Here is a 27,635-nt window from a genome sequence, read left to right on the forward strand (position 1 = left end):
AACATTAACATAAATTAAATTAGAAATGTCTATTTTTCCCTTATTAGCGATTTAAAATCTGAAAAGTGGGTCCGGATGTCTGGTCCAGCTCAGCATATGACGTCACCTTTCGAGCCATTTGAATTTTGGACTTGCGTGATGGAAAATAGAAGTGCAAGGACCATCATGATAAAAAAAAAAGTCAGGAACCAAACTGATGTTTGCCCCAAAGTTGAAGGGGGCAAACTGAATTTAGTCATAAATAAAAATTAATGAGTGAAAAGTTTAAATATTACAGATATTATCATTATTTTCAAAGCAATATAAGCCTTTTTTTATTTTTATTTTATTTTATAGCAAGACGAAATAAATTTTATTACTCAAAGAGTTCAAATGTTACAATGGGAAGCCACAAAACTTTCAATGACTGGAGGTACAGCTCCCTTCTAATGAGCCTACCCAGAAGAAATGGCAAGCTTAGCCATTTTATGTGCAGCCATATTGGACTCTCGATAGGCATGTTTGGAAAAATGAACCTGGCATGGAAGTCTAGTAAGCTGGATCGAAATCTCATCAACCACCCTCCCAATGTGGGATCGACGTATCTTCTTCACCTGACTTTAGAGTGTTGACCAACGATAGGCGGTCACTCTCAAAGACAACAGGCCTAGGTGACTGATTGTGCTCAACAACCCATGATCAAGCTGCCCTGCCTGCAAGTGCCTCAACTACCTCGGGGGATTGGACTGCTCCAACCGCTGCAACATGAGTCACCCACAACTACCCCCTCTAAATCACGAATAATGATTCCAACACCTCCCATCTTGGTACTACTATCAAAAGCCCCGCCGAGATTCACCTTGAGCCACCCAGCTGTAGGACGTTTTTACACCGTAAAAAGTATTTCCTCTTTACATTTATTCTATTAATTAGTTCACTCAGCTCAAATTTTTATTTTTATTTTTACAAAGACGCTATATGAGACCATTGTAAATAGGTGGTGATCTTCATACACGCAATGTGGTGTTTAAGTTTCATTCATGTACATATGATATGAGATTTTACTTGAGCTTGATGCATGATGCACCGAGCTAGCTAGTAAAATCTCATACAAGGTTCATGTGATGGACAAAATTTGAATATATTGTAAACAGAATAGCAACTGATATTTCAAACCCTACATATAGCTAGCTAGTGTTACAATCACAACACAAAAATATCTTATTTTTATGTGATCAACAATAATAAAAAATAATAAAAAACCCCATTATCTATTATTCAATCAAGCAATTAAACTTTGCTATCTTTGACCTACTTTACATATATTGCAATCTACCAGTCAATCGAATTTCAATAGTTGGATTCTCATGGGGGATATTCTACAAGTTGAAATAGTTTACGCTTCTAGAAACAGGGTAAATACTCTACACAAACTTTTGACACACAAGAGTCGATGAATGGTATTTCAAGGTGCTTTTAGTGTAGAATAGCATCACAAGCGATCATCAGTTAAAGCTTGGCAATGGCAGTACCATACAAATTAGATCTTTCAGGCAGCTTTAACTCTTCCCATTCTTCATCATCATCTAACTTCGAGAAGTAGTGATCAACCATCTCATCAGTGATGAGCTCCAACTTCGAAGGCTCCCATTTCGGGTTCTTATCCTTATCCAACAATATAGCTCTACAACCCTCCCTGAAATCCTTGCTGATTTCCCCTCTCATAACATGGCAAAACATTCTGTACTCACGAACAAGGCACTCGCCAACTCCTTGCATCCTTCCTTCTCGAATCGATCTCAATGTAATCTTCAAACTTATCGGCGATGCCTTCTTCAGGGATTCAATCGATGAAGACAACCATTCACGACCATTTAAACCAATGGTAGCAAGCTCCTTCTCAAGAGCACTTAAAATTTCCTCCACTGTTCTCTTAGAAAAGCACTCGTCAATAACATCCATTTTGTGGCAAGCACTTTTCTCTTTTATAGCTGGTTGAATCGAGTATTCATTAATAATAGCTGAAATATTATCAACAAGGTCACTGCTTGATATATTTTTTGAAGCAATTTTTGATACTAGAGCTTCTTCTAACGAGGTCAATTTGGCTGAGGGAACAAAGTGAGTTGCTAAACCACAAGCGAGCATTTCAGAACCGTCCAATCTAGCACCAGTAAGACCAAGATATTCTCCAAAGAATCCAGGAAGCCTTGACAAAAAATAAGAGGCACCTAAATCTGGAAACAACCCAAGAGCTTTTTCCGGCATAGCAAACACCTAGTTCTCAGTTGCTACACGAAACCTACCGTGTATAGAAATTCCAGCTCCACCTCCCATGACAATTCCATTGAGCACGGAAACCTGGGGCGTAGCGTTTGTTGCTATCAAGTAGCCTAAGGTATACACTCTCTTACCATGTTGGGCGCCAAATCTCCAGTTGCCTTCAGAAAGACGACGAGCCACCGCTGCCACATCACCGCCGGCACAAAATGCTCTTCCTTTGCCTTTGAGAATGGCCAACTTGACATTGGCATCGTCCTCGTAGGCTCGTAGGCTTGGAATAGTTGGGACAGCGGAGAGTAAATTTTGGAGGAGAGAGCGTTCAGTTGCCGAGGCCTGTTTAGTGTCAATATCCTCGCAAACAAGTTCTGTTGTATCAAAATTGGATCATCTTGATCGGAGTTGATGAAAGAAGCCATAGAAAATATGATTATACTGTAAATGTGAAAATGGAGTATTGATAAAATATGGGAGGAGGAATATCTTTCCTCTTGATATACAACATATGATGGCTTTATATAGGCACCTTACAACCAAATACCATATGACAAAACTGATACAGCTTACTAATGCATATGTGAATGCATTAAATATGCACTCAAAGAAATCCGCCTGGCTATGTATAGCTTACAATAGCTATAAGGAAAAACATGTAGAAGACACGTAGAAGTTGTAGGCAGGAAGAATATCATTCCTCTTGATCTTATTTCTGATATTGAGATTATAAAACATATATATGGTGGCTTTGTATAAGCACCTTACAACCAAATACCAAACAAAGCAATAATGCTTTGTCTATAACAAAACCGATACAGCTTACTAATGCATATGTGAATGCGTTAAATATGCACTCAAAAAAATCCGCCTAGGTATGTATAGCTTACAATAGCTATAAGGAAAAACATGTAGAAGTTGTAGGCAGGAAGCTAGAATATCATTCCTCTTGATCTTATTTCTGATATTGAGATTATACAACATATGGTGGCTTTGTATAGGCGCCTTACAACCAAATACCAGACAAACCATTAAAGCTTTGTCAATGACAAAACTAATCCAGCTTACTAATGCATATGTGAATGCATTAAATATGCACTCAAAGAAATCTGCCTAGCTATGTATAGCTTACAATAGCCATAAGGAAAAACATGTAGAAGTTATAGGCAGGAAGAATATCATTCCTCTTGATCTTATTTCTGATATTGAGACTATATAACACATGGTGGCTTTATATATGCACCTTACAACCAAATACCAGACAACAGAGGCGGAGGGACACAGGGGCACACTGGGTCACGTGCCCCAGTTTTGATTTTCAAAACGATATATAATATATTAACTGGAAGAATGAATGAATGAATGATATATAGGCCAGTTCAGTTGGTAGAGCACAGAGCTCTTAACTTTGTTGTTGTGGGTTCGATTCCCTTGGCCGTTTTGGTTCTTTTTTTAGACCAAAGGAAAAAGAAGAATGAATGCAGATCAGTTTTGTCCCTTTTGGACCTAGGTCTTTTTTTTTTTTTTTTGATCGGGTTAGTTGTTAGTAACTCACACACCCATGCAGTAGTATCCCAGCGCTAGGACACCTGCACCGACAATGCGGAGAAAGCCTGGCAAAGCCAGACTAATCCACTGCATCGCAGACGCACGAACCCAAAGGGTCCCTCAAATCTGCTGGTCACGGGATGGAGCTGGGATTCAAACGCTAGACCTGGGGGTTCCAGACTAGGTCATTCGACCAACACACCACACCACGTGGTTTTGGACCTAGGTCTTGAACTTTTGATAATTTAATATTAAGATACATATTAGAGGTACTCTAATTCTGAAACTTTTGGCATCAATCACATAATTAATTATTCATATTTTCTTTTTACTTATAGATTTTTAAATCCATTACCGAAATTATTTAAAAAATATTTTATTAACATCAATAACAATTCTTAGCTAATTTTTTTGTCAATTATAATTTTTTTTTTTTTACAAAGATGTTAAAATACTTGAAAATAAAATTAGATCCTGTTGCAGAAAACATCGAGTATAAATAGCACATTGGAGTTATTTTAACGGATTTTTTATATTTTAATATTATTAATTTCTTTTCGTGCCCCAGTAAACTTAAATTTCTAGCTCCGCCACTGCCAGACAAAGCATTAAAGCTTTGTCTATGACAAAACTGATATAGCTTACTAATGCATATGTGTATGCATTAAATATGCACTCAAAGAAATCCGCCTAGCTATGTATAGCTTACAATAGCTATAAGGAAAAACATGTCGAAGACATGTAGAAGTTGTAGGCAGGAAGAATATCATTCCTCTTGATCTTTGAATATCATTTCATTAAATATACCTTTTACTCGTGCATCTACATGGACTCACAAAATCACGTAAAAACAATAGTAGAAATGGTTAATGTTGGTTTATCAGTTTATCCACTTGCTTTAGACGTTAGAATTTAGAACGAATGCAGTTATTTCCCACTACTCATGTATCTTTTCAATAATTATCTCTCTAGTTTTTTTTTTTTTTGCTTCTTAATATAAGAACCCTTATACTTATTTGTTTCAATTAACTCAATAGAGGAACTACCATTCGGTGAAGCTTTCAATTATAGTAGTAGAGATAAATTATAAAAATAGAATTTATATAATTAAGGGCTAAATTTTGTTTAGTCCCTGTACTATGCCTCTCTCATCGTTTCAGTCTCTGACATTCTAATTTAATCTGAAAGGTCCTTGAGGTCTCAATTTCTGTCTAATAGGTCCTCACCGTCTAATAAGTCTGTTAACTAGCTGACGTGGCACACAATTAGACGCCACGTCAGCGCCATGTAAGCGAGGTGGATGGTAAAATGTCCATTATGCCCCTATTCTTCCTTCTTTCTTTCTTTTTAATTTCTTTCTGTCTCTTTTCTTTCTTTTGTTTACACCCAACCGGCCACCACCGAACGGAGCCATGCGTTGAGCAAAATCCACCACCACCGAGCTCTCCACCACCACTACCCAGCTTACCATCCAAAAACATCCTCGGATTTGCCCAAAACCCTAAGGTCCTTTTTCGGATATGGTGATTTGGGGTTGAGGATTTGGATTCAGATTACCCAAATCCAAATCAATATGTTTGTTACCCAAACCCAGATTTAAATCAATTCGATTCACACAAGTCGACGTTGGGGTACGTGATTGGCGGAGTTGAAAATGTGGGTGGGCATTGCGGTTGCAATGTTGTCTTCGAAGGAGCCGCGATTCTCAAAGCGGCCGGAGCCATACTCGAAGCTATTACTTTGGGCCTGCCATATCTTGTCTAGGAGACCGCCAATCCAGCCTTTCTGTAGATCAGGTTAGTGGTGGCACTGTTGGTTGGAACGCGGTACGCGCCGTCGCCGGATTTGCCGAATCTGTGCTTCTCCATTCTCCAAACTCCAGCTCGAATCGAGTTAAACGACTTCCATAATTAGAATAAGCACCTTAACACCCACACGCTTCCAAGACGCCGCCTTTCGGTTTCGATCAGAGCCGCCACACGCACCACCTTGAAATTGGACTGCTATAGCTACGCTGGCATGTGGACTGCTATAGCTACGCTGTGTATGCCGGCGTAGTCCAATCGTTCTGGTAAGCTAGCCCTGAAGCCTCTTTCATTATCTGATTGAGTTCCAGCCTTGAAATTGGTGGATTTCTGATGTTTAGTTCTTCGATTTGCAATATCTGAATTTTGGGTTTGGAGGAAACAATGGACTTCAGATTGGAAGGAGAGCTTCTGGTCTTGATTTTTATAAAGCCTTAAGGGAAGGATGAAGATCTGATGAAAACAGCGAGTTCCAATACGTCGTGGAGTTTTGGCCTCGACAAAACATTGAAATAGGGTAAGAAACCCAAGCCTTTAACTGTGAATTTGATTTTGTTGGGAAATTGAGATTATTGTGAATGTTGTTTTGTGGTGGAGATGAATACATGGAGTTTTGGGTTAAGGACAATTAGCTGAGACTACCACCTAGAAGGGAGGAATTGGAATGATTATGAAGAAGGTAATGTTTTGATGAAAGATATGGATTTCTACTTATAGTGGTAATGTTGTATGCCATGAGATCGAAAGAACTGAATGAGAATGATATGGTGACTGATTGTGTTTAATTATGTTTGAATGGTTCTGCGTGCATTTCAATCTGGAGCTTGATTTTTCTGGTCATGGCCAAGTCTGAGTCTTATCTGATTGTGTTTAATTATGTTTCTTACTAGAGTTTCAATAAATGTTTTATCTGTTGCCGCTGCAAATTAATGGGGGTATGGAGTGAAAAATTCAATCAATTTGGAGGGAGTTTTCATGAAGAATGGGGGAAAATGTAAAGGGGGTATATTGGACAATTTACAGGTTACATGACATGCAAATTGCTGAGGTGGCGTAGCTTGGATTTCCACATCAGCAAGTTAACTGCCGAATTTGACGGAATGTTAACGGTGAGGACCTATTAGACGGAAATTGAGACCTCATGGACTTTTCAGATTAAATTAAAATGTCAGGGACTGAAACGATGAGAGAGGCATAGTACAGGGATTAAACAAAATTTTTCCCTATTGTTTGGCTCTAGTTTTTCTTGAGCTGGTCAACAGTCTCTTTTCTTGCGCGGGCGTGCCAGCACCGTTCGGGTGCGGTCGTCTGGGGTGTCCCTTGACCTGACTTCTTTCGAGCGACTGTAGACGAGGAGAGCACCAACTTCGTCGCGGGATTCTTCTGTGCCTCGTGGTGAGGACTTTGTCTTGTATCACCAAGTTGATACTCAACGTTGTAGGTCGAGCAGTGCGAAATCACTTGGAAGTAGGGAGAACTTGCTAAAGCGTGACTTTAGCTTGGCTGGTTTGCGAGAGCGTTACCTTTGCTTAGCTGGTTCCGTAACCGTTGTGTCGTGGTACTACAGTCGACTCCCGAGGAGACTAGGACCGAAGCACATTGACAGAGGGTTTGGTGGCACTGACAGTCGGCTCTTGAGAAGACTAGGACTGGAGTGTGATCACCGGTAAGAGAAGGAGAGGAGTTGCTCTTAGAGAGAGGTTGCTCTAGAGAGGCTTGGATAATCTTAGAGATTGTATTGATGAATTGTGTTGTCTATTGTTACTTGTTGTAGCCTCTATATATAGGCTACCAAGCCATAGTGGTTGGCCTTAAACAAATCATGATGGGTTAGATTTGAGCACTTAAACACTAATGGAATTGTTAGGTTTAAGCACTTAAACACTAATGGAATGTTAGGTTTAAGCACTTACTGCTCCAATTTTGATGCAGCTATATCTCCACCAAGAACTCAAAATAGGCCTTCGACTTCTTCATATCAAATGATCCACAATGAGTGTAGATAATTGTGGCAAATTTTCATAGCTTTCTTCCATGTGGTTGGGCCGGAAATGCTGCTGGACTCCTTACAGGTCCAGTTTTCCAGTTTTGCTTCTGCAGAAAATTGGACTGATTGTTTGAAGGCTTTCCACTCAAAACTAGCTCTGGAACTCTTCATAAGAAATGATCCTTGGGATGTCTAGAATTAATCTGGAAAGTTTTAGCTCATTTGGATTTCGTTTGGTTAGTCTTCCGCCCTTCCTTCCTTATTTAGCTCGGTTTCTCCTAGCCGAAGTAGGAAAATATGCTAAAGTTGACTTTTCATTTCCATGCTTCCATCATTTCCTTTTCTTTCCATAATTATGCAGGTAGACTTTATTTAGCCTCTAAATAATATATTTTGAACTTGTCGATAATATATAGCTTGAGCCACTGACATTGGCTCAATTTCTCCAAGACACGCCTTGTCAGGCCAAAATGCTCATTTTGGGCCCAAACACCTATAACTAATCAATCTGTCCATTTCTTTTTTTGCCCTAGTTAATGATGAGCCCAAATTTATTTCCCTGTTAGGGCCGAATCTTATTTTGAGACCAACTTTTGATTATGGGCTCTCCCTCAAATTGAGACTGCTAGGCCCACAGCAGGTGGATGAGACTAAAAGCAAATGGGAGAAAGAAAGCATGCATGGCATGGGTGAGCCTTACGCGCAAACATTCATGTGGGTCAGCAACTGAGGCCCACCACATGTCCATAGAAGGACGGCTGTGGTTCGACTAATACAAAATGGTCGACCCTTGTTGAATTAAATTTTTTGTGCAAATTACATTACAAAAACTCAAAAAGTAACATATATAAAAAAAAAAAAAACTCAAAAAGTAACACAAAAAATTATATTAATAATTAGGGAAAATTTTGCAAACAGTACATCAAGTAAATGCCACTAATAAAACTAATACATAAATTTTCAAAACAATCATTTTGGTACACGGACTCCCGATCCCAACTCACTTTGTAGACACACAGTCACTAACGCCGTTTAAATCTCTGCAACTTGGCCTTTTTTTAGGGGTAAAATCGTCTGTACGGATTTTCCCTCCAATTCCTTCCTTTTTGCTGCCTCCATACAATGGCCGGTCTCCATGTTTCCCGCCAAAAATCCTCTATAAAGCAACCAATTTGTTGACCCTACCCTATAAAGCAACCAATTTGTTGACCCTACCCTAGAAAGGCCAGGGGAAAGTGGAAAAATAAAGTAATCTGCAGAAAATAAGGATCTCCATACCAGAAAACCAAAACATTCACAAAACCATCCGAATAATAAAGTAATCTGCAGAAAATAAGGATATCCATACCAGAAAACCGAAACAATCTGCAGAAAATAAGGATATCCATACCAGAAAACCGAAACCAACACAAAACCATCCAAATAATAAAGTAAAATCTGCAGAAAATAAGGATATCCATACCAGAAAACCGAAACCAACACAAAACCATCCAAGTCAAAGTACTTAATTAAGATAGATAACATTGGTTCAAACTACATCATTACCATTATGGCAGCCAAATTGTTCAAACCAAAAACCCCCTGTTACACAAAAGCTCTATAAAACCCAATGGCATTTGTAACATAACATAGGATAACAAATGCCACAATAACAGGGGGTATAAGCTGGCAATTATACCATAACTTGGTTCCTAAGAAGATACATTTAGGGCTTCCACAAGGCCATTTGGAGTTTGGGTTTTGAACCCGGAACAACTGTCGATGCAGATGCAGAAACAGATTTTGAAGCAAGTCTGGGTGATTTCCTAGGTGTCTTTCTCCCTGCAATCCTCCTGAATCTCTTTCCCGAGCTACCAGGCATGGCTGTTGATCTCTCATTCCTTGGTTCAGTCTACAAAAGAGTGAATATACAAGCTAATGAGCTGCATCCAAAGTATAAAAATATGCAAAGTCCCAACCAAGATAAAAAAGCACAGAAATACATAACTGCAAATAGCTTACCTGTGCAGCTGGCGGCACCACATTGCCATTTTTTTTAGGAAGTAGAGTATTCCCATCATCACCTCCTTGCTCAACAGTCACATTCACATTCACATTGAGATTGACATTCTGATTGTCATTCACCATGCTTTGCAGAACTGATGATGCTTGAGAAAACACATGCTCTGCATTATCATAATTTGATCCTTCATCTGGCAGTTCTGTATTTTCTGGAATGTTGAGTTGAGGTGGGTTTTCTTCAGCCATCTGTGGTTGAACATTAGGAACTGCAACTTCCTCAGAAACATTATCCTCTGCAATTTGAGGGTCAGCTTCTTGGTTCACAACCTGCATGGATCCATTTAAAATCATACAATGATGCAACATATATTCCCATAAAACAGTCCACGAGCACAAGTATTGAAAATGATTGGTAATAGAGCATGTTATACCTGGCTTCTTCTTAAACAAGTCCTCTTGTTGTGCCCTCTATTCCCACATCTTCCACACTTAATTTGAGAATAGTAGCTCTTCGGTAGCACTTCAGTCCCAGCAGGTGGTGGTTCCTCACCTAAACATTACAAGTACAATGTAGTGATGACATAACATATACAAAGTCCCCATCAAAAATGAATTGAATGTAATTAAATACCTGGTTCTTTGGTCCTCTTGGTTTTTGGCCTTCCCGGTTGCCTCCTATACAGTGGAGGTGCAACTGGCCTCTCTATCCTTTCCCATTCAGCAACACCAGCTATGGGATTTAAAACCACCTCATATGCCTCAAGATATTTCTGTTGTGTATACCATTCAGCAACAAACTCATCAGGGCTCCATCCTTTTCTATATATAGCAGCAACTGCATCACCATCAGCCCTGTTTCCAACTGGGTCCAGGTCCTCTGCTTCAAGTGAAGACAAAGGGAGATCTTCAATGAAATGCCCAAAGTATAGCGAGTGATCGACTTCTTCATCCATTGCATCTATCTCCCAATCATAAACAAACAGCCTTCTTGGAGAAAGACACACAATGTAGACATCCAAAACTGTGACGTCCCGAACCCGAATTCACCGGTTTACTAGTCATTTGGACGGTAAACAACTTTTACTGTCGTTTCAATGCTTTTAGGGGGCCCTAAAAGTTGACTTTTTTTGTTTGGATCAAAATTTGAGAAAATGTTCTTCATGAAAGTTGTAGAGTACGTTAAACCGAGCGTGTGCATATGTGGTACGTAAAAATCGGAGTTCGTATGCGAAAGTTATAAGCGAAATATGAAAGTTACTGTTTATGGTAGATTGGTATAAATTTGAAAAGTTACTGTGGCCGGGTAACTTTTCTTTCTTTTTTCTCTCCTTCCCCCGTGCTCTCTCAGTCTCTCTTCTGCAACTCTCTCTTTCTCTCTTCTGCAACCTCCTCTTTCACCACCTCTAGGCCACCAAATGGCGAGCTGCGAGCATCGATAGACTTGTCTCCTCCTCCTTATTACGCATGTGGGAGTTGTTTACGACGATTTGGCCGGAAATGTGGAGATCGAAGCCAACATTTTTTACTGTAGCAAATTGGTCGACGCCGATTTCCGGCCACCTCCGGTCATAAACCCAGGTCCATTAGAAGCGCCTTGAGCCTCTCTTCATGCTTGCCAAGTTTCATAACCCAGATCGAAGCATGGAGGAAGAAAGCATAATTGGAAAATTTCACTGTACTTGGGAGTGCTTAATTGTTCGGCTACTTCAAGGTATTTTCTGACTTTGTCACAGTTGAGAAAGTTATTGGAAATGTTGAGATGATGCTGTGGATGAAATTTGGTGGCCGGAGGAGGAGTTGGCCGCCGCATGAATAGTACGACGGGTGAATAGTGCGGTGTATGAACAGTGATTTATATTTTGTTTTTTTTTAGCTAGTTAAATTCTATAATTTTTGTAGAGGTTGAATATGTGAATTTAGTTGGAATTGGAGAAGTTTTTAATTGATTATGAATTTCTGGGAATTTAGGATTTCGATTATCGATTTACGAGAATCCGAGCGTCGGATATCTCTTGGTTCTGACTTGGAACCTTTAAGATAACGAATTGGTATTAGATGTAAAATTTGGGTTGAATCAGAGAAGAAGTGGCGAGATGATTTATGAGGATTTGATTTTGAGAATCGTATTTAATTGTTGAATAGTTATTCACGAATTATAATTGTGTACAGGGCGATATACCGAACTATTGCTCGATGAAGGAACTCGTATGCGTGATCGCCTAAATAGTACTGTGAGTGGACATTTGTTTTTAAATTAATTATGCATGCAGTATTATTATTTCATTCCAATTGAGATTTAAATTATGTTTTGAATTATTGAGTTTTATGGTTTATTGAGCGTTGATTTATCGGGATTTATTCATGAATTACGAGATTAGTATTGAAATTCCTTCCCGAGGGCTTTTAGTAGATTTTTTGAGATAGTTATTCAGGAGTTATTGAGTTGAGAAATGATTTTCGGGAAGTGACTGATTAAGAAAATATTATGAGAATTATTGATTTCGAAAATCAGTTGATACGATGATATACGAGTACGAAGGATGTGGGCCCCGGAAAATTTATCGAGCTTAAATTGAGATCGTTCGTCAAGTTATTTATTTACGATCTCGATAAATGTTAAGATGCTCGAGGAAATTTTCAGAAATTTTCATAAAGTGAAATCCTCAATTTAGGAGTTGGACAATAAAGTACACGACACGACGAGTTCGTGGGAATTTTTGGGGAATTTTTCGGACACCCGAAGTGTTTATAATGAATTTCCGAAGTTTGGAAATTATGGAAATTCATTTTAAATAAATAGAATTTGTCCTGATGCAATCTGGGCCGTTAATTAACCACCGCTTGATCTCGGCCGTTGGATCAGACTCAGGTTGGGCTATAAATAGTGGCAGATGAGAGTGAACGATCCAGATGGCTCCGGAGGATTCCAGAGCTCTCGACCCGGATCGACGACTCGACGACCCGATAGTAGGACCCAACCGGAATTTTCGTTTCCGGCGACGAAACGACGGCAGACGACCCACGTTCGTTTCCTCTCTTCATCGCCGATGCGTCGCTGGCCTCATATCGTCCATTTGATGACTGATGGCGACGGTACGACGTCGAGAAGCTGCTGCAACCTTGGTAGTTTTCCGGTGATTTCCGGCGACAGATTAAGCTGCATGAGGTGAGGAAATCCTTCTCCTCTTCATTCTCTACATCTGGGTATAATCAGTTTTCGAATTCGAATAGGTTCTGATGAGATTGTGTTTTTGGGTGTCGTCGGACCTCACTGCAAATCCGGTTTCCGGCAGCGTTTCCGGAGTTTTGAATCGTCTCCGATAGCGATTCTAATCCTGGAACTCAAAGGGGTGATTGTATTGGCTAGGCTGAGTTGACGAACCCAGAATTGATTAAGCTGGAGATCGTCTTGCTGTGTTCGTCCGCCAGGGAGCAGACCTGCAATATGGGTTCTGTTCTTCATCTACTTTGATCACAAGGTTAGTTGGAATTTGTTTTAAGGGTTCTGCGAATTTATTTGCGGCTGGAATTGATTGCATGCGTTTGCATGCTTACCGTGAAATTATGTTGAGGGAGGTGATTTTGGTTTGTTGTGAATTAAAAAGGAATTGGGGTTAATTGGAAACCTGGATGAGTTGGTAAACTGATAGTGTGTGTCTAGATTGGGTTGTTGCTTTCTGATTGGAATTAAAGGTGATCAAGCTTGATTGTTAATTAGACATGTGAGGTTGAATTGTACGTGGTGATTCCCTTTTGTTTGACTATTGGTCAAGGAAATTTTCCAGGGTATGCCATGGTATTTTCAATATGGCATAATCATGGTTTTGTTTATCATGGGATCTGGATGCTGAAAGTTACACCATTAAATAGAATGCTAATCATGGTTCAAGTTTAATGTTGGGTGCCCTTAGTAATTTTCAGGGTGCACCTAATTGAAAAGGAAACTGTGTTGACTTGAGAAACATCTTGATATGGTTATGATTGGTGAAAAATCTAAAAATGATAAAATATTCGGTAATTGGGATAATTATCGAATTTGTGGTGATTGGTCAAAGGTTGGTCAAACTGTGGTCAATCCTGGTCAAACCAGGAAAGGTTGGTTGGACGATTTATTAATCGTCGATATTTCATATAATTGTTCAATGGGTTATTAACGGTCGAAATGTCGGAATCTAGGACTCCAGTTACCCGAGGAACGGAAGGTTCGCGACTCTCGGAGTACGTGAGAGAAAGCATCGGAATCCAGGTAGGGATTCAGGACTCTCCTCGGTTGGTGATTTTCTTTTATATTTTATTAATGTGATGCATGATAAGTGGTATGGGTTGGTTATGTAAAATGCAATGCATACTAACCAATCTGTGAGAAAATGTGTGATGGCTTGAGAGCGAAGGGTGGCTCTGACTTCCTTGGGTTCGATCCCCTTAACCTCCGGAGGGTTAGTTACGCCGGTCGTCCGGGTATTCCGATTGTAGTGACGGGCCCGGTACGTGTGTGTAGCTAGGTAGTGGACGCTCTCGCTACGCTTACCTGGTGATAAATTAATTTGAGGTAAGGTCGTGTAGTGGGTCTATGGGACCGGCCATCAGGTAATACTTGGATTTGGCGCCGTATTTATTTAAGCATCATGCATCGGTTTTCAAGTTGAAAAACATTAAAGTTTGTCGTTCTTTTAAATATTTGGTTTAAATATGTTTTCATACTGGGCAGCCCAAATATTTGTTTATTGGTTTTAAGTCTAGTTGAGGTAGAGTTCCTGTTGAGCAGCGAGGACGAAAGCTCACCCCTACAACAGTATGGATGCAGGTACTGTGCACTGGTGACGGGACAATAGCGGATGGAGCTGGGTGTGCAGAACAAGTTCGGTAAATTACCGTGTGGACCTTATTCTAAATTCTATTTCTCGAACCTGATGTTATCTAGTCTCGTGTCATCATTTAGTTGAATTCTCTTCAAGTGAAATTCAAACCTTGGGTGAGCCTTTATCCAAGTTCTGGACGAATGAAATAGATTTCAGCAACTCAAGTTTTTCACCTCAAAAATATTTGTAGCTTCCGCTGTGTTTTTACAAAAAGTTTTCAAACAAAATGCCTAGCGGTTGTCTAGGATGTAAATTGAGCGTTCGGTTTACGTTTTAGAGACTCGCGGCACTGTGACGTGCTTAAGCTGGTGAGGTGCAGCTTGGGGCGTTACAGAAAGTGGTATCAGAGCAATGCTTCCGAGTTTTCAATTTCAACGATTTAAAAACCTCTGATACCCGAAAAAGTTTCTGTCGGCTCGTGAAAATTTCCAAGTCCTGGTAAAAAGTCGACTTCGGAAATGCTTGTTTGAGAACGTGTTTCTGAACCTTTGACTTGAAACTGTTTGACTTCGGTTTTGAAGACCAAGTTTCGAAAAACGTTTGAGAAAGTTTTCGGAAAAAGGATTTTGTGAAAACGGTTCACAAGCGGGTTTTAAAGGTGTTTCCGAAAGGAGATTTCGAAAAAAGGGGCCAAAAGCGAAAGTGCTTTGAAAGGCGATTTGGTAAAAAGGTTTGACTTCCCGTTACTGTTCAAAAGTTTTGGTTTTCGATGCTTACTATTTAAGTTCTTAAACCCGCACCGACTTTGAAATGTGTTTTGTCGGAAAGACGCTTTTGACCGAAAAAGGGAAGTTTTAGCGGAAAATCGTTTTAACGCGGGTTTTTACTTTTGAGGTTTTTGAACAAAACATTGCACTGTTTTAAACAGTTTTTTTGAAGTTTGTCTAGAGTCTTGATTTCCGGTTACGTGGGAGATTTCAGGAATTTCTTTACCATGAAATTCCGGTTCACTTATTCGTAGTGAGAAATGATTGTTGCTAGTGTGTGTTCATATAATTACAACTCTTCACGCGGTTTAGGGCCCGACTGGCCACCGGATCCCCCTAATGTATACTGAGGTTGAATGTTGTTAATTACTGAATACAACTCGCGACAAATAAATGACTCTGGAGTTATTCTCCGAAACTTCGACGTGTTGTCAGTCGTCGGAACTATTGTTTGTTTTCTTTTTGGATTCCTTAATCCGAAAAATCGTTATCCCTTATTCGAAGGGTTGACTTATGTTCCGACTTGTCTTTGTAATTGAAATTGTGGTTGCGTGATTTTCTATCCTTTTGAATGTTGTTATATTGTTGGATTCACTTACCGATTTGGTTGTTTGCCATCGCTTTGTTCAGTGAATCTGGTTCATTAAAAATTGTGCTTATTGCTATTGAAGTTGGACTTGCTAATTGATTCTTCCTTGGATATCTTGTCGAGTCTAGTTTACTTGATTTCTTCCATAGACTCGATTGTTGTGATTTGTCTCATCATCTTTTCAAGTCCAACTGTTGTATGTTTATACATTGTGTTGAATTGGTTATGGATTCACTTCCAAATTGTGCATAATCACGTGAATCCTGTTCATTGAAATATTGTTGGTAAGACTCGATGTTGCATTTGTCTTGTAATCTTTATCGAGTCCAGTTAATGTTCATCCTTTTATTTGTTCTTTGAATCTGAATGAGTATTGCCACCCAAAGCTCCTCCACAGTGCACAGACCGCCATAAAGATTACGTGGGCCCAGTATGAGGTAAAAGTAAAAAGAAAAAGGTACGTGAACGACAAACTTTGGGTCCCTATAAGCATAGTGGATGTTTGGACAACTGTCTTGTGAATTTCTTTTAGTTGTCTGAGTGATGTTGATTGTTGCTCTCATGTTAGACTTGACTTGAAATGTCATTTGAGAACTCTCGAGGGATTTGAATCATTATTTCGGGAAGATCCTGTCGAGCGCAACTCGTTGACGCTTCTCGTGCCTCAGGGGAATGAGTCAGGGAAAAGTGGATCTTCAGCTACTTAATCTACTGAACAACAAAATGAAATTCCTCGCTTAGACCTGTCGGCTTCGAAATTAAGTAAGAGAGATTTAATTGTGCTTTAGTACTCGCCATTTAACGTTGCTTGTGGAATTTTAGGATTGTAAAATCTGAAAGCATGGTTTCGGCGAGTGGTACCATATAAGGCGTTGCTTTGGGGTAGACGAGGAAGCTACGCGATTAGAAGATTTATAGGTTGACTAAGGTCACCTTATGTAGTGTGTAGACCTCCTCGGAAATGCTTTAGCAAGTTAATGCGTATTTAGCATGGGCCAGAAGTGTATCATAAGGAAAGAAGGAAAAGAGGTGTGTGTCCACTGTGCGACCTCTGTGGCGACTTCTCGAATTATGTTTCTTCGACTCACTCGTATATGCGGCAGAAACTCCATGTCACTTATGGCTATAGTTGACTCGAGTTTTTGGACGTCGAGATTCGCATACGTATGTGGAAATAAGGCTACTTTGTTCCGTGGACCAAACGGCTTGACTCTTGGTGAAAGGTCATCAAGTAAAACGTATTTCAAGGAAGGGTAAGCGACTCTCTGGGATTCTGGCCATTTACAACAACACGTGTTACCGGTAAGGATCCTAGAAGGACTGCGGGTATTTCTTCCTTGTAAATAGTTACGTTGACTTTTATTTTCTTCCTTTGGTTGATTTTGTTTATCAATTCTCTGACGTTCTGGTTGTGGTTGTAATCATGCTAGTTCAACATTTAGACTTCTCCATTTGAGTTGTTTCCAAGGTTTAGAAAATCTTGTGTTTGAAAAGGTTTTGCGGGTTCAAAAGTATTTCGAGTTATTTTCAGAATTGTTTGCAATTTCAATAAATTTCACCCAAAGGTGATAAATTTTAACCCTCTGAATCAGTCTCAAAGCTGAGATTTTTAACCTTAGGTTCTGCTGATTTTCCCGTTTCAACAACTTTGGAATCAATTTCTAATGACTTCCAGAGCTCCGAAATTTTGAAATTTTAACACAACAATGTTTGGCATCTTTGCCAATGATCTGGAAAGTTTCACTTCATTTCGACTGGACATGAAGTCGTGGCCATTTTTCCAAATCTGCTTTACGAGAAAGGAAAATTTGAAAACTTCTCTGCAAGTTGTTTTGGTAAAAATTTTCACTTCCTTTCTCTTCCCTTCTTGGAAGTTTAGAGTTGTGGTATTGGAAATCATTTGAAATTTCCTAGAGCTCAAATTCCTTTTCTTAGGAAATTTGCAAAGCAAAGTTTTGGTATTGTTTTCGGTTGCTTATCCATATAAATCAAGTTCAACGTAAACTGTAGTAAGGGAGGATATTCTCTACACTACTAGATGTTTGGCAACCGAAAGGCAAGAAGGAGACGTGCAAAGAACGAAAGGGTAGAAAGCTTGCGTTGTCACCATCAGGAACGCGACTTGCGACTTCAGCAACATAACTTGACATGGTCTGAACGACGTGTGACCTGGAAAAGTGATTTGACGTCAAGTACGTTACGATTGCTGTTCATGGTTGTTTAACCATCAGCTTCTCTAATTTTGGCGATGCTTTCGAGATCAACGCTGTGCTATGTGTGGAAGCGTGCGAGCCTTCAGTCTTCAAGAGGTGAACCTTTAACGGTGATCCTCGAATTTCGTCGGATAGTGACGGAAGCACTTGTTGAAGCTTATTTTCAAGACTGATCATCAGCTCGACGAACTAGTGTCCAAAGATCCATTAGCACGCGACTGTTGCAAGTAGGGCAACATGATTCGATGTTGTTAACACGACGCATATCATCCACGTGATTGGTAGGAGTACTTCGCCTTCGAGTTCGTGAAGTGATTGCGTTAGCCAAAGTGGTAGTCACAAACGAATACGTAACGAACTCGGGTGCACTACGAGAAAATTTGTAAAGTTTCGTCACGTGGAAATTTGTGGAATAACTTTTAGAAATCGGCTGTTAGGTTCCGTCGTGCTTTTCCCGTATAGCTTGATTAGAAAGACGGATGCTAAGCCAACTTCGCAAGTGTTTGTCCTTTTGAGGACAGATATGTCTTCCACGATGAATCGCGAATTCCATGTTAGTGACGACCAGTGAATTGTTAACAGAGTGTTTTCCATTGGACGTTAATGGTCACCAGAAGCTATGAGTCGCGGCGACTACGTCGACTTGCTCTCATAATTGACATAGGTCCCGCGTGAAGAACATAATTTTACCTACGGGTAGGTGTATTTGACTACGAGTACTTAAGTATGTCTTTTGGACAAAACTGCAATTCCCGGGACGTTGTGTTTGTAATGAGCGGGAATTGAATGAAGACGTGAATCGGCTATGAGTTGCCAGCAGTGGCAATATTGAGTTAGGGTAACAGGGTTGGTAGTTACCCAGTTTCATTTGGTATAGACATAAATTGTCTGTGAAAATGCCAAGTATGGCAGTGTGATGAGGAGAGTAATGAGATTTTTAATCACTCAGTCCAGTTGTTCTAACAAAAGGTCTTGTGGTTACAGAAAAGTGAAAAATAGCGGAGCAAAGTGTATCCTGTTGGTGATAACTGAGGAACACTTGGTAAAGAGAAATGCTAGCTCCGGTGTTGATATGTATGACTAGTAATAGTCGAATTGTACCACAAGAAATTAGACTGAGAAATAGTTATGGGTACTGGAGTCCAACATGAAAAGTAAAGTATTGTTGACCATTTGACCAATCAGGAAATTTCGAGGACGAAATTTATTTAAGGGGGGTGGAACTGTGGGCCCCGGAAAATTTATCGAGCTTAAATTGAGATCGTTCGTCAAGTTATTTATTTACGATCTCGATAAATGTTAAGATGCTCGAGGAAATTTTCAGAAATTTTCATAAAGTGAAATCCTCAATTTAGGAGTTGGACAATAAAGTACACGACACGACGAGTTCGTGGGAATTTTTGGGGAATTTTTCGGACACCCGAAGTGTTTATAATGAATTTCCGAAGTTTGGAAATTATGGAAATTCATTTTAAATAAATAGAATTTGTCCTGATGCAATCTGGGCCGTTAATTAACCACCGCTTGATCTCGGCCGTTGGATCAGACTCAGGTTGGGCTATAAATAGTGGCAGATGAGAGTGAACGATCCAGATGGCTCCGGAGGATTCCAGAGCTCTCGACCCGGATCGACGACTCGACGACCCGATAGTAGGACCCAACCGGAATTTTCGTTTCCGGCGACGAAACGACGGCAGACGACCCACGTTCGTTTCCTCTCTTCATCGCCGATGCGTCGCTGGCCTCATATCGTCCATTTGATGACTGATGGCGACGGTACGACGTCGAGAAGCTGCTGCAACCTTGGTAGTTTTCCGGTGATTTCCGGCGACAGATTAAGCTGCATGAGGTGAGGAAATCCTTCTCCTCTTCATTCTCTACATCTGGGTATAATCAGTTTTCGAATTCGAATAGGTTCTGATGAGATTGTGTTTTTGGGTGTCGTCGGACCTCACTGCAAATCCGGTTTCCGGCAGCGTTTCCGGAGTTTTGAATCGTCTCCGATAGCGATTCTAATCCTGGAACTCAAAGGGGTGATTGTATTGGCTAGGCTGAGTTGACGAACCCAGAATTGATTAAGCTGGAGATCGTCTTGCTGTGTTCGTCCGCCAGGGAGCAGACCTGCAATATGGGTTCTGTTCTTCATCTACTTTGATCACAAGGTTAGTTGGAATTTGTTTTAAGGGTTCTGCGAATTTATTTGCGGCTGGAATTGATTGCATGCGTTTGCATGCTTACCGTGAAATTATGTTGAGGGAGGTGATTTTGGTTTGTTGTGAATTAAAAAGGAATTGGGGTTAATTGGAAACCTGGATGAGTTGGTAAACTGATAGTGTGTGTCTAGATTGGGTTGTTGCTTTCTGATTGGAATTAAAGGTGATCAAGCTTGATTGTTAATTAGACATGTGAGGTTGAATTGTACGTGGTGATTCCCTTTTGTTTGACTATTGGTCAAGGAAATTTTCCAGGGTATGCCATGGTATTTTCAATATGGCATAATCATGGTTTTGTTTATCATGGGATCTGGATGCTGAAAGTTACACCATTAAATAGAATGCTAATCATGGTTCAAGTTTAATGTTGGGTGCCCTTAGTAATTTTCAGGGTGCACCTAATTGAAAAGGAAACTGTGTTGACTTGAGAAACATCTTGATATGGTTATGATTGGTGAAAAATCTAAAAATGATAAAATATTCGGTAATTGGGATAATTATCGAATTTGTGGTGATTGGTCAAAGGTTGGTCAAACTGTGGTCAATCCTGGTCAAACCAGGAAAGGTTGGTTGGACGATTTATTAATCGTCGATATTTCATATAATTGTTCAATGGGTTATTAACGGTCGAAATGTCGGAATCTAGGACTCCAGTTACCCGAGGAACGGAAGGTTCGCGACTCTCGGAGTACGTGAGAGAAAGCATCGGAATCCAGGTAGGGATTCAGGACTCTCCTCGGTTGGTGATTTTCTTTTATATTTTATTAATGTGATGCATGATAAGTGGTATGGGTTGGTTATGTAAAATGCAATGCATACTAACCAATCTGTGAGAAAATGTGTGATGGCTTGAGAGCGAAGGGTGGCTCTGACTTCCTTGGGTTCGATCCCCTTAACCTCCGGAGGGTTAGTTACGCCGGTCGTCCGGGTATTCCGATTGTAGTGACGGGCCCGGTACGTGTGTGTAGCTAGGTAGTGGACGCTCTCGCTACGCTTACCTGGTGATAAATTAATTTGAGGTAAGGTCGTGTAGTGGGTCTATGGGACCGGCCATCAGGTAATACTTGGATTTGGCGCCGTATTTATTTAAGCATCATGCATCGGTTTTCAAGTTGAAAAACATTAAAGTTTGTCGTTCTTTTAAATATTTGGTTTAAATATGTTTTCATACTGGGCAGCCCAAATATTTGTTTATTGGTTTTAAGTCTAGTTGAGGTAGAGTTCCTGTTGAGCAGCGAGGACGAAAGCTCACCCCTACAACAGTATGGATGCAGGTACTGTGCACTGGTGACGGGACAATAGCGGATGGAGCTGGGTGTGCAGAACAAGTTCGGTAAATTACCGTGTGGACCTTATTCTAAATTCTATTTCTCGAACCTGATGTTATCTAGTCTCGTGTCATCATTTAGTTGAATTCTCTTCAAGTGAAATTCAAACCTTGGGTGAGCCTTTATCCAAGTTCTGGACGAATGAAATAGATTTCAGCAACTCAAGTTTTTCACCTCAAAAATATTTGTAGCTTCCGCTGTGTTTTTACAAAAAGTTTTCAAACAAAATGCCTAGCGGTTGTCTAGGATGTAAATTGAGCGTTCGGTTTACGTTTTAGAGACTCGCGGCACTGTGACGTGCTTAAGCTGGTGAGGTGCAGCTTGGGGCGTTACAGAAAGTGGTATCAGAGCAATGCTTCCGAGTTTTCAATTTCAACGATTTAAAAACCTCTGATACCCGAAAAAGTTTCTGTCGGCTCGTGAAAATTTCCAAGTCCTGGTAAAAAGTCGACTTCGGAAATGCTTGTTTGAGAACGTGTTTCTGAACCTTTGACTTGAAACTGTTTGACTTCGGTTTTGAAGACCAAGTTTCGAAAAACGTTTGAGAAAGTTTTCGGAAAAAGGATTTTGTGAAAACGGTTCACAAGCGGGTTTTAAAGGTGTTTCCGAAAGGAGATTTCGAAAAAAGGGGCCAAAAGCGAAAGTGCTTTGAAAGGCGATTTGGTAAAAAGGTTTGACTTCCCGTTACTGTTCAAAAGTTTTGGTTTTCGATGCTTACTATTTAAGTTCTTAAACCCGCACCGACTTTGAAATGTGTTTTGTCGGAAAGACGCTTTTGACCGAAAAAGGGAAGTTTTAGCGGAAAATCGTTTTAACGCGGGTTTTTACTTTTGAGGTTTTTGAACAAAACATTGCACTGTTTTAAACAGTTTTTTTGAAGTTTGTCTAGAGTCTTGATTTCCGGTTACGTGGGAGATTTCAGGAATTTCTTTACCATGAAATTCCGGTTCACTTATTCGTAGTGAGAAATGATTGTTGCTAGTGTGTGTTCATATAATTACAACTCTTCACGCGGTTTAGGGCCCGACTGGCCACCGGATCCCCCTAATGTATACTGAGGTTGAATGTTGTTAATTACTGAATACAACTCGCGACAAATAAATGACTCTGGAGTTATTCTCCGAAACTTCGACGTGTTGTCAGTCGTCGGAACTATTGTTTGTTTTCTTTTTGGATTCCTTAATCCGAAAAATCGTTATCCCTTATTCGAAGGGTTGACTTATGTTCCGACTTGTCTTTGTAATTGAAATTGTGGTTGCGTGATTTTCTATCCTTTTGAATGTTGTTATATTGTTGGATTCACTTACCGATTTGGTTGTTTGCCATCGCTTTGTTCAGTGAATCTGGTTCATTAAAAATTGTGCTTATTGCTATTGAAGTTGGACTTGCTAATTGATTCTTCCTTGGATATCTTGTCGAGTCTAGTTTACTTGATTTCTTCCATAGACTCGATTGTTGTGATTTGTCTCATCATCTTTTCAAGTCCAACTGTTGTATGTTTATACATTGTGTTGAATTGGTTATGGATTCACTTCCAAATTGTGCATAATCACGTGAATCCTGTTCATTGAAATATTGTTGGTAAGACTCGATGTTGCATTTGTCTTGTAATCTTTATCGAGTCCAGTTAATGTTCATCCTTTTATTTGTTCTTTGAATCTGAATGAGTATTGCCACCCAAAGCTCCTCCACAGTGCACAGACCGCCATAAAGATTACGTGGGCCCAGTATGAGGTAAAAGTAAAAAGAAAAAGGTACGTGAACGACAAACTTTGGGTCCCTATAAGCATAGTGGATGTTTGGACAACTGTCTTGTGAATTTCTTTTAGTTGTCTGAGTGATGTTGATTGTTGCTCTCATGTTAGACTTGACTTGAAATGTCATTTGAGAACTCTCGAGGGATTTGAATCATTATTTCGGGAAGATCCTGTCGAGCGCAACTCGTTGACGCTTCTCGTGCCTCAGGGGAATGAGTCAGGGAAAAGTGGATCTTCAGCTACTTAATCTACTGAACAACAAAATGAAATTCCTCGCTTAGACCTGTCGGCTTCGAAATTAAGTAAGAGAGATTTAATTGTGCTTTAGTACTCGCCATTTAACGTTGCTTGTGGAATTTTAGGATTGTAAAATCTGAAAGCATGGTTTCGGCGAGTGGTACCATATAAGGCGTTGCTTTGGGGTAGACGAGGAAGCTACGCGATTAGAAGATTTATAGGTTGACTAAGGTCACCTTATGTAGTGTGTAGACCTCCTCGGAAATGCTTTAGCAAGTTAATGCGTATTTAGCATGGGCCAGAAGTGTATCATAAGGAAAGAAGGAAAAGAGGTGTGTGTCCACTGTGCGACCTCTGTGGCGACTTCTCGAATTATGTTTCTTCGACTCACTCGTATATGCGGCAGAAACTCCATGTCACTTATGGCTATAGTTGACTCGAGTTTTTGGACGTCGAGATTCGCATACGTATGTGGAAATAAGGCTACTTTGTTCCGTGGACCAAACGGCTTGACTCTTGGTGAAAGGTCATCAAGTAAAACGTATTTCAAGGAAGGGTAAGCGACTCTCTGGGATTCTGGCCATTTACAACAACACGTGTTACCGGTAAGGATCCTAGAAGGACTGCGGGTATTTCTTCCTTGTAAATAGTTACGTTGACTTTTATTTTCTTCCTTTGGTTGATTTTGTTTATCAATTCTCTGACGTTCTGGTTGTGGTTGTAATCATGCTAGTTCAACATTTAGACTTCTCCATTTGAGTTGTTTCCAAGGTTTAGAAAATCTTGTGTTTGAAAAGGTTTTGCGGGTTCAAAAGTATTTCGAGTTATTTTCAGAATTGTTTGCAATTTCAATAAATTTCACCCAAAGGTGATAAATTTTAACCCTCTGAATCAGTCTCAAAGCTGAGATTTTTAACCTTAGGTTCTGCTGATTTTCCCGTTTCAACAACTTTGGAATCAATTTCTAATGACTTCCAGAGCTCCGAAATTTTGAAATTTTAACACAACAATGTTTGGCATCTTTGCCAATGATCTGGAAAGTTTCACTTCATTTCGACTGGACATGAAGTCGTGGCCATTTTTCCAAATCTGCTTTACGAGAAAGGAAAATTTGAAAACTTCTCTGCAAGTTGTTTTGGTAAAAATTTTCACTTCCTTTCTCTTCCCTTCTTGGAAGTTTAGAGTTGTGGTATTGGAAATCATTTGAAATTTCCTAGAGCTCAAATTCCTTTTCTTAGGAAATTTGCAAAGCAAAGTTTTGGTATTGTTTTCGGTTGCTTATCCATATAAATCAAGTTCAACGTAAACTGTAGTAAGGGAGGATATTCTCTACACTACTAGATGTTTGGCAACCGAAAGGCAAGAAGGAGACGTGCAAAGAACGAAAGGGTAGAAAGCTTGCGTTGTCACCATCAGGAACGCGACTTGCGACTTCAGCAACATAACTTGACATGGTCTGAACGACGTGTGACCTGGAAAAGTGATTTGACGTCAAGTACGTTACGATTGCTGTTCATGGTTGTTTAACCATCAGCTTCTCTAATTTTGGCGATGCTTTCGAGATCAACGCTGTGCTATGTGTGGAAGCGTGCGAGCCTTCAGTCTTCAAGAGGTGAACCTTTAACGGTGATCCTCGAATTTCGTCGGATAGTGACGGAAGCACTTGTTGAAGCTTATTTTCAAGACTGATCATCAGCTCGACGAACTAGTGTCCAAAGATCCATTAGCACGCGACTGTTGCAAGTAGGGCAACATGATTCGATGTTGTTAACACGACGCATATCATCCACGTGATTGGTAGGAGTACTTCGCCTTCGAGTTCGTGAAGTGATTGCGTTAGCCAAAGTGGTAGTCACAAACGAATACGTAACGAACTCGGGTGCACTACGAGAAAATTTGTAAAGTTTCGTCACGTGGAAATTTGTGGAATAACTTTTAGAAATCGGCTGTTAGGTTCCGTCGTGCTTTTCCCGTATAGCTTGATTAGAAAGACGGATGCTAAGCCAACTTCGCAAGTGTTTGTCCTTTTGAGGACAGATATGTCTTCCACGATGAATCGCGAATTCCATGTTAGTGACGACCAGTGAATTGTTAACAGAGTGTTTTCCATTGGACGTTAATGGTCACCAGAAGCTATGAGTCGCGGCGACTACGTCGACTTGCTCTCATAATTGACATAGGTCCCGCGTGAAGAACATAATTTTACCTACGGGTAGGTGTATTTGACTACGAGTACTTAAGTATGTCTTTTGGACAAAACTGCAATTCCCGGGACGTTGTGTTTGTAATGAGCGGGAATTGAATGAAGACGTGAATCGGCTATGAGTTGCCAGCAGTGGCAATATTGAGTTAGGGTAACAGGGTTGGTAGTTACCCAGTTTCATTTGGTATAGACATAAATTGTCTGTGAAAATGCCAAGTATGGCAGTGTGATGAGGAGAGTAATGAGATTTTTAATCACTCAGTCCAGTTGTTCTAACAAAAGGTCTTGTGGTTACAGAAAAGTGAAAAATAGCGGAGCAAAGTGTATCCTGTTGGTGATAACTGAGGAACACTTGGTAAAGAGAAATGCTAGCTCCGGTGTTGATATGTATGACTAGTAATAGTCGAATTGTACCACAAGAAATTAGACTGAGAAATAGTTATGGGTACTGGAGTCCAACATGAAAAGTAAAGTATTGTTGACCATTTGACCAATCAGGAAATTTCGAGGACGAAATTTATTTAAGGGGGGTGGAACTGTGGGCCCCGGAAAATTTATCGAGCTTAAATTGAGATCGTTCGTCAAGTTATTTATTTACGATCTCGATAAATGTTAAGATGCTCGAGGAAATTTTCAGAAATTTTCATAAAGTGAAATCCTCAATTTAGGAGTTGGACAATAAAGTACACGACACGACGAGTTCGTGGGAATTTTTGGGGAATTTTTCGGACACCCGAAGTGTTTATAATGAATTTCCGAAGTTTGGAAATTATGGAAATTCATTTTAAATAAATAGAATTTGTCCTGATGCAATCTGGGCCGTTAATTAACCACCGCTTGATCTCGGCCGTTGGATCAGACTCAGGTTGGGCTATAAATAGTGGCAGATGAGAGTGAACGATCCAGATGGCTCCGGAGGATTCCAGAGCTCTCGACCCGGATCGACGACTCGACGACCCGATAGTAGGACCCAACCGGAATTTTCGTTTCCGGCGACGAAACGACGGCAGACGACCCACGTTCGTTTCCTCTCTTCATCGCCGATGCGTCGCTGGCCTCATATCGTCCATTTGATGACTGATGGCGACGGTACGACGTCGAGAAGCTGCTGCAACCTTGGTAGTTTTCCGGTGATTTCCGGCGACAGATTAAGCTGCATGAGGTGAGGAAATCCTTCTCCTCTTCATTCTCTACATCTGGGTATAATCAGTTTTCGAATTCGAATAGGTTCTGATGAGATTGTGTTTTTGGGTGTCGTCGGACCTCACTGCAAATCCGGTTTCCGGCAGCGTTTCCGGAGTTTTGAATCGTCTCCGATAGCGATTCTAATCCTGGAACTCAAAGGGGTGATTGTATTGGCTAGGCTGAGTTGACGAACCCAGAATTGATTAAGCTGGAGATCGGCTTGCTGTGTTCGTCCGCCAGGGAGCAGACCTGCAATATGGGTTCTGTTCTTCATCTACTTTGATCACAAGGTTAGTTGGAATTTGTTTTAAGGGTTCTGCGAATTTATTTGCGGCTGGAATTGATTGCATGCGTTTGCATGCTTACCGTGAAATTATGTTGAGGGAGGTGATTTTGGTTTGTTGTGAATTAAAAAGGAATTGGGGTTAATTGGAAACCTGGATGAGTTGGTAAACTGATAGTGTGTGTCTAGATTGGGTTGTTGCTTTCTGATTGGAATTAAAGGTGATCAAGCTTGATTGTTAATTAGACATGTGAGGTTGAATTGTACGTGGTGATTCCCTTTTGTTTGACTATTGGTCAAGGAAATTTTCCAGGGTATGCCATGGTATTTTCAATATGGCATAATCATGGTTTTGTTTATCATGGGATCTGGATGCTGAAAGTTACACCATTAAATAGAATGCTAATCATGGTTCAAGTTTAATGTTGGGTGCCCTTAGTAATTTTCAGGGTGCACCTAATTGAAAA

The 27,635-nt window shown here is 40.2% G+C and overlaps 1 protein-coding gene, 2 long non-coding RNA genes and 1 pseudogene across 4 annotated transcripts; 2 read left to right on the forward strand and 2 right to left on the reverse strand.

Annotated features, from left to right (window-relative positions):
• Positions 1-1,224: 1,224 nt before the first annotated feature.
• On the reverse strand, positions 1,225-2,749 carry LOC133715421 (3-hydroxyisobutyryl-CoA hydrolase 1-like; annotated as a pseudogene).
• A 2,314-nt stretch (positions 2,750-5,063) lies between these two features.
• LOC133715574 (uncharacterized) lies at positions 5,064-7,527 on the forward strand. The gene is made up of 2 exons (XR_009849129.1): positions 5,064-6,285; positions 6,630-7,527. It is a non-coding gene; the product is annotated as an uncharacterized LOC133715574 (long non-coding RNA).
• A 1,509-nt stretch (positions 7,528-9,036) lies between these two features.
• LOC133713556 (uncharacterized) lies at positions 9,037-11,795 on the reverse strand. Its single transcript, XM_062139594.1, has 4 exons — positions 10,226-11,795; positions 10,026-10,144; positions 9,595-9,921; positions 9,037-9,484 (listed from the first exon to the last, which is right to left on the reverse strand). Exons 1-4 carry the CDS (start codon positions 10,545-10,547, stop codon positions 9,299-9,301), a joined length of 954 nt encoding a protein of 317 aa, XP_061995578.1. The 5' UTR covers positions 10,548-11,795; the 3' UTR covers positions 9,037-9,298.
• Positions 11,796-19,569: 7,774 nt separating this feature from the next.
• On the forward strand, positions 19,570-21,721 carry LOC133718642 (uncharacterized). 2 transcript variants are annotated; one of them, XR_009850438.1, is made up of 3 exons: positions 19,570-19,811; positions 19,939-20,124; positions 20,822-21,721. It is a non-coding gene; the product is annotated as an uncharacterized LOC133718642 (long non-coding RNA). The 2 variants fall into 2 exon arrangements; XR_009850439.1 differs by having other exon boundaries at positions 20,830-21,721.
• Positions 21,722-27,635: the final 5,914 nt, after the last annotated feature.

Source organism: Rosa rugosa, chromosome 6 (genome assembly GCF_958449725.1).
Source record: "Rosa rugosa chromosome 6, drRosRugo1.1, whole genome shotgun sequence".
NCBI lineage: Eukaryota > Viridiplantae > Streptophyta > Magnoliopsida > Rosales > Rosaceae > Rosa > Rosa rugosa.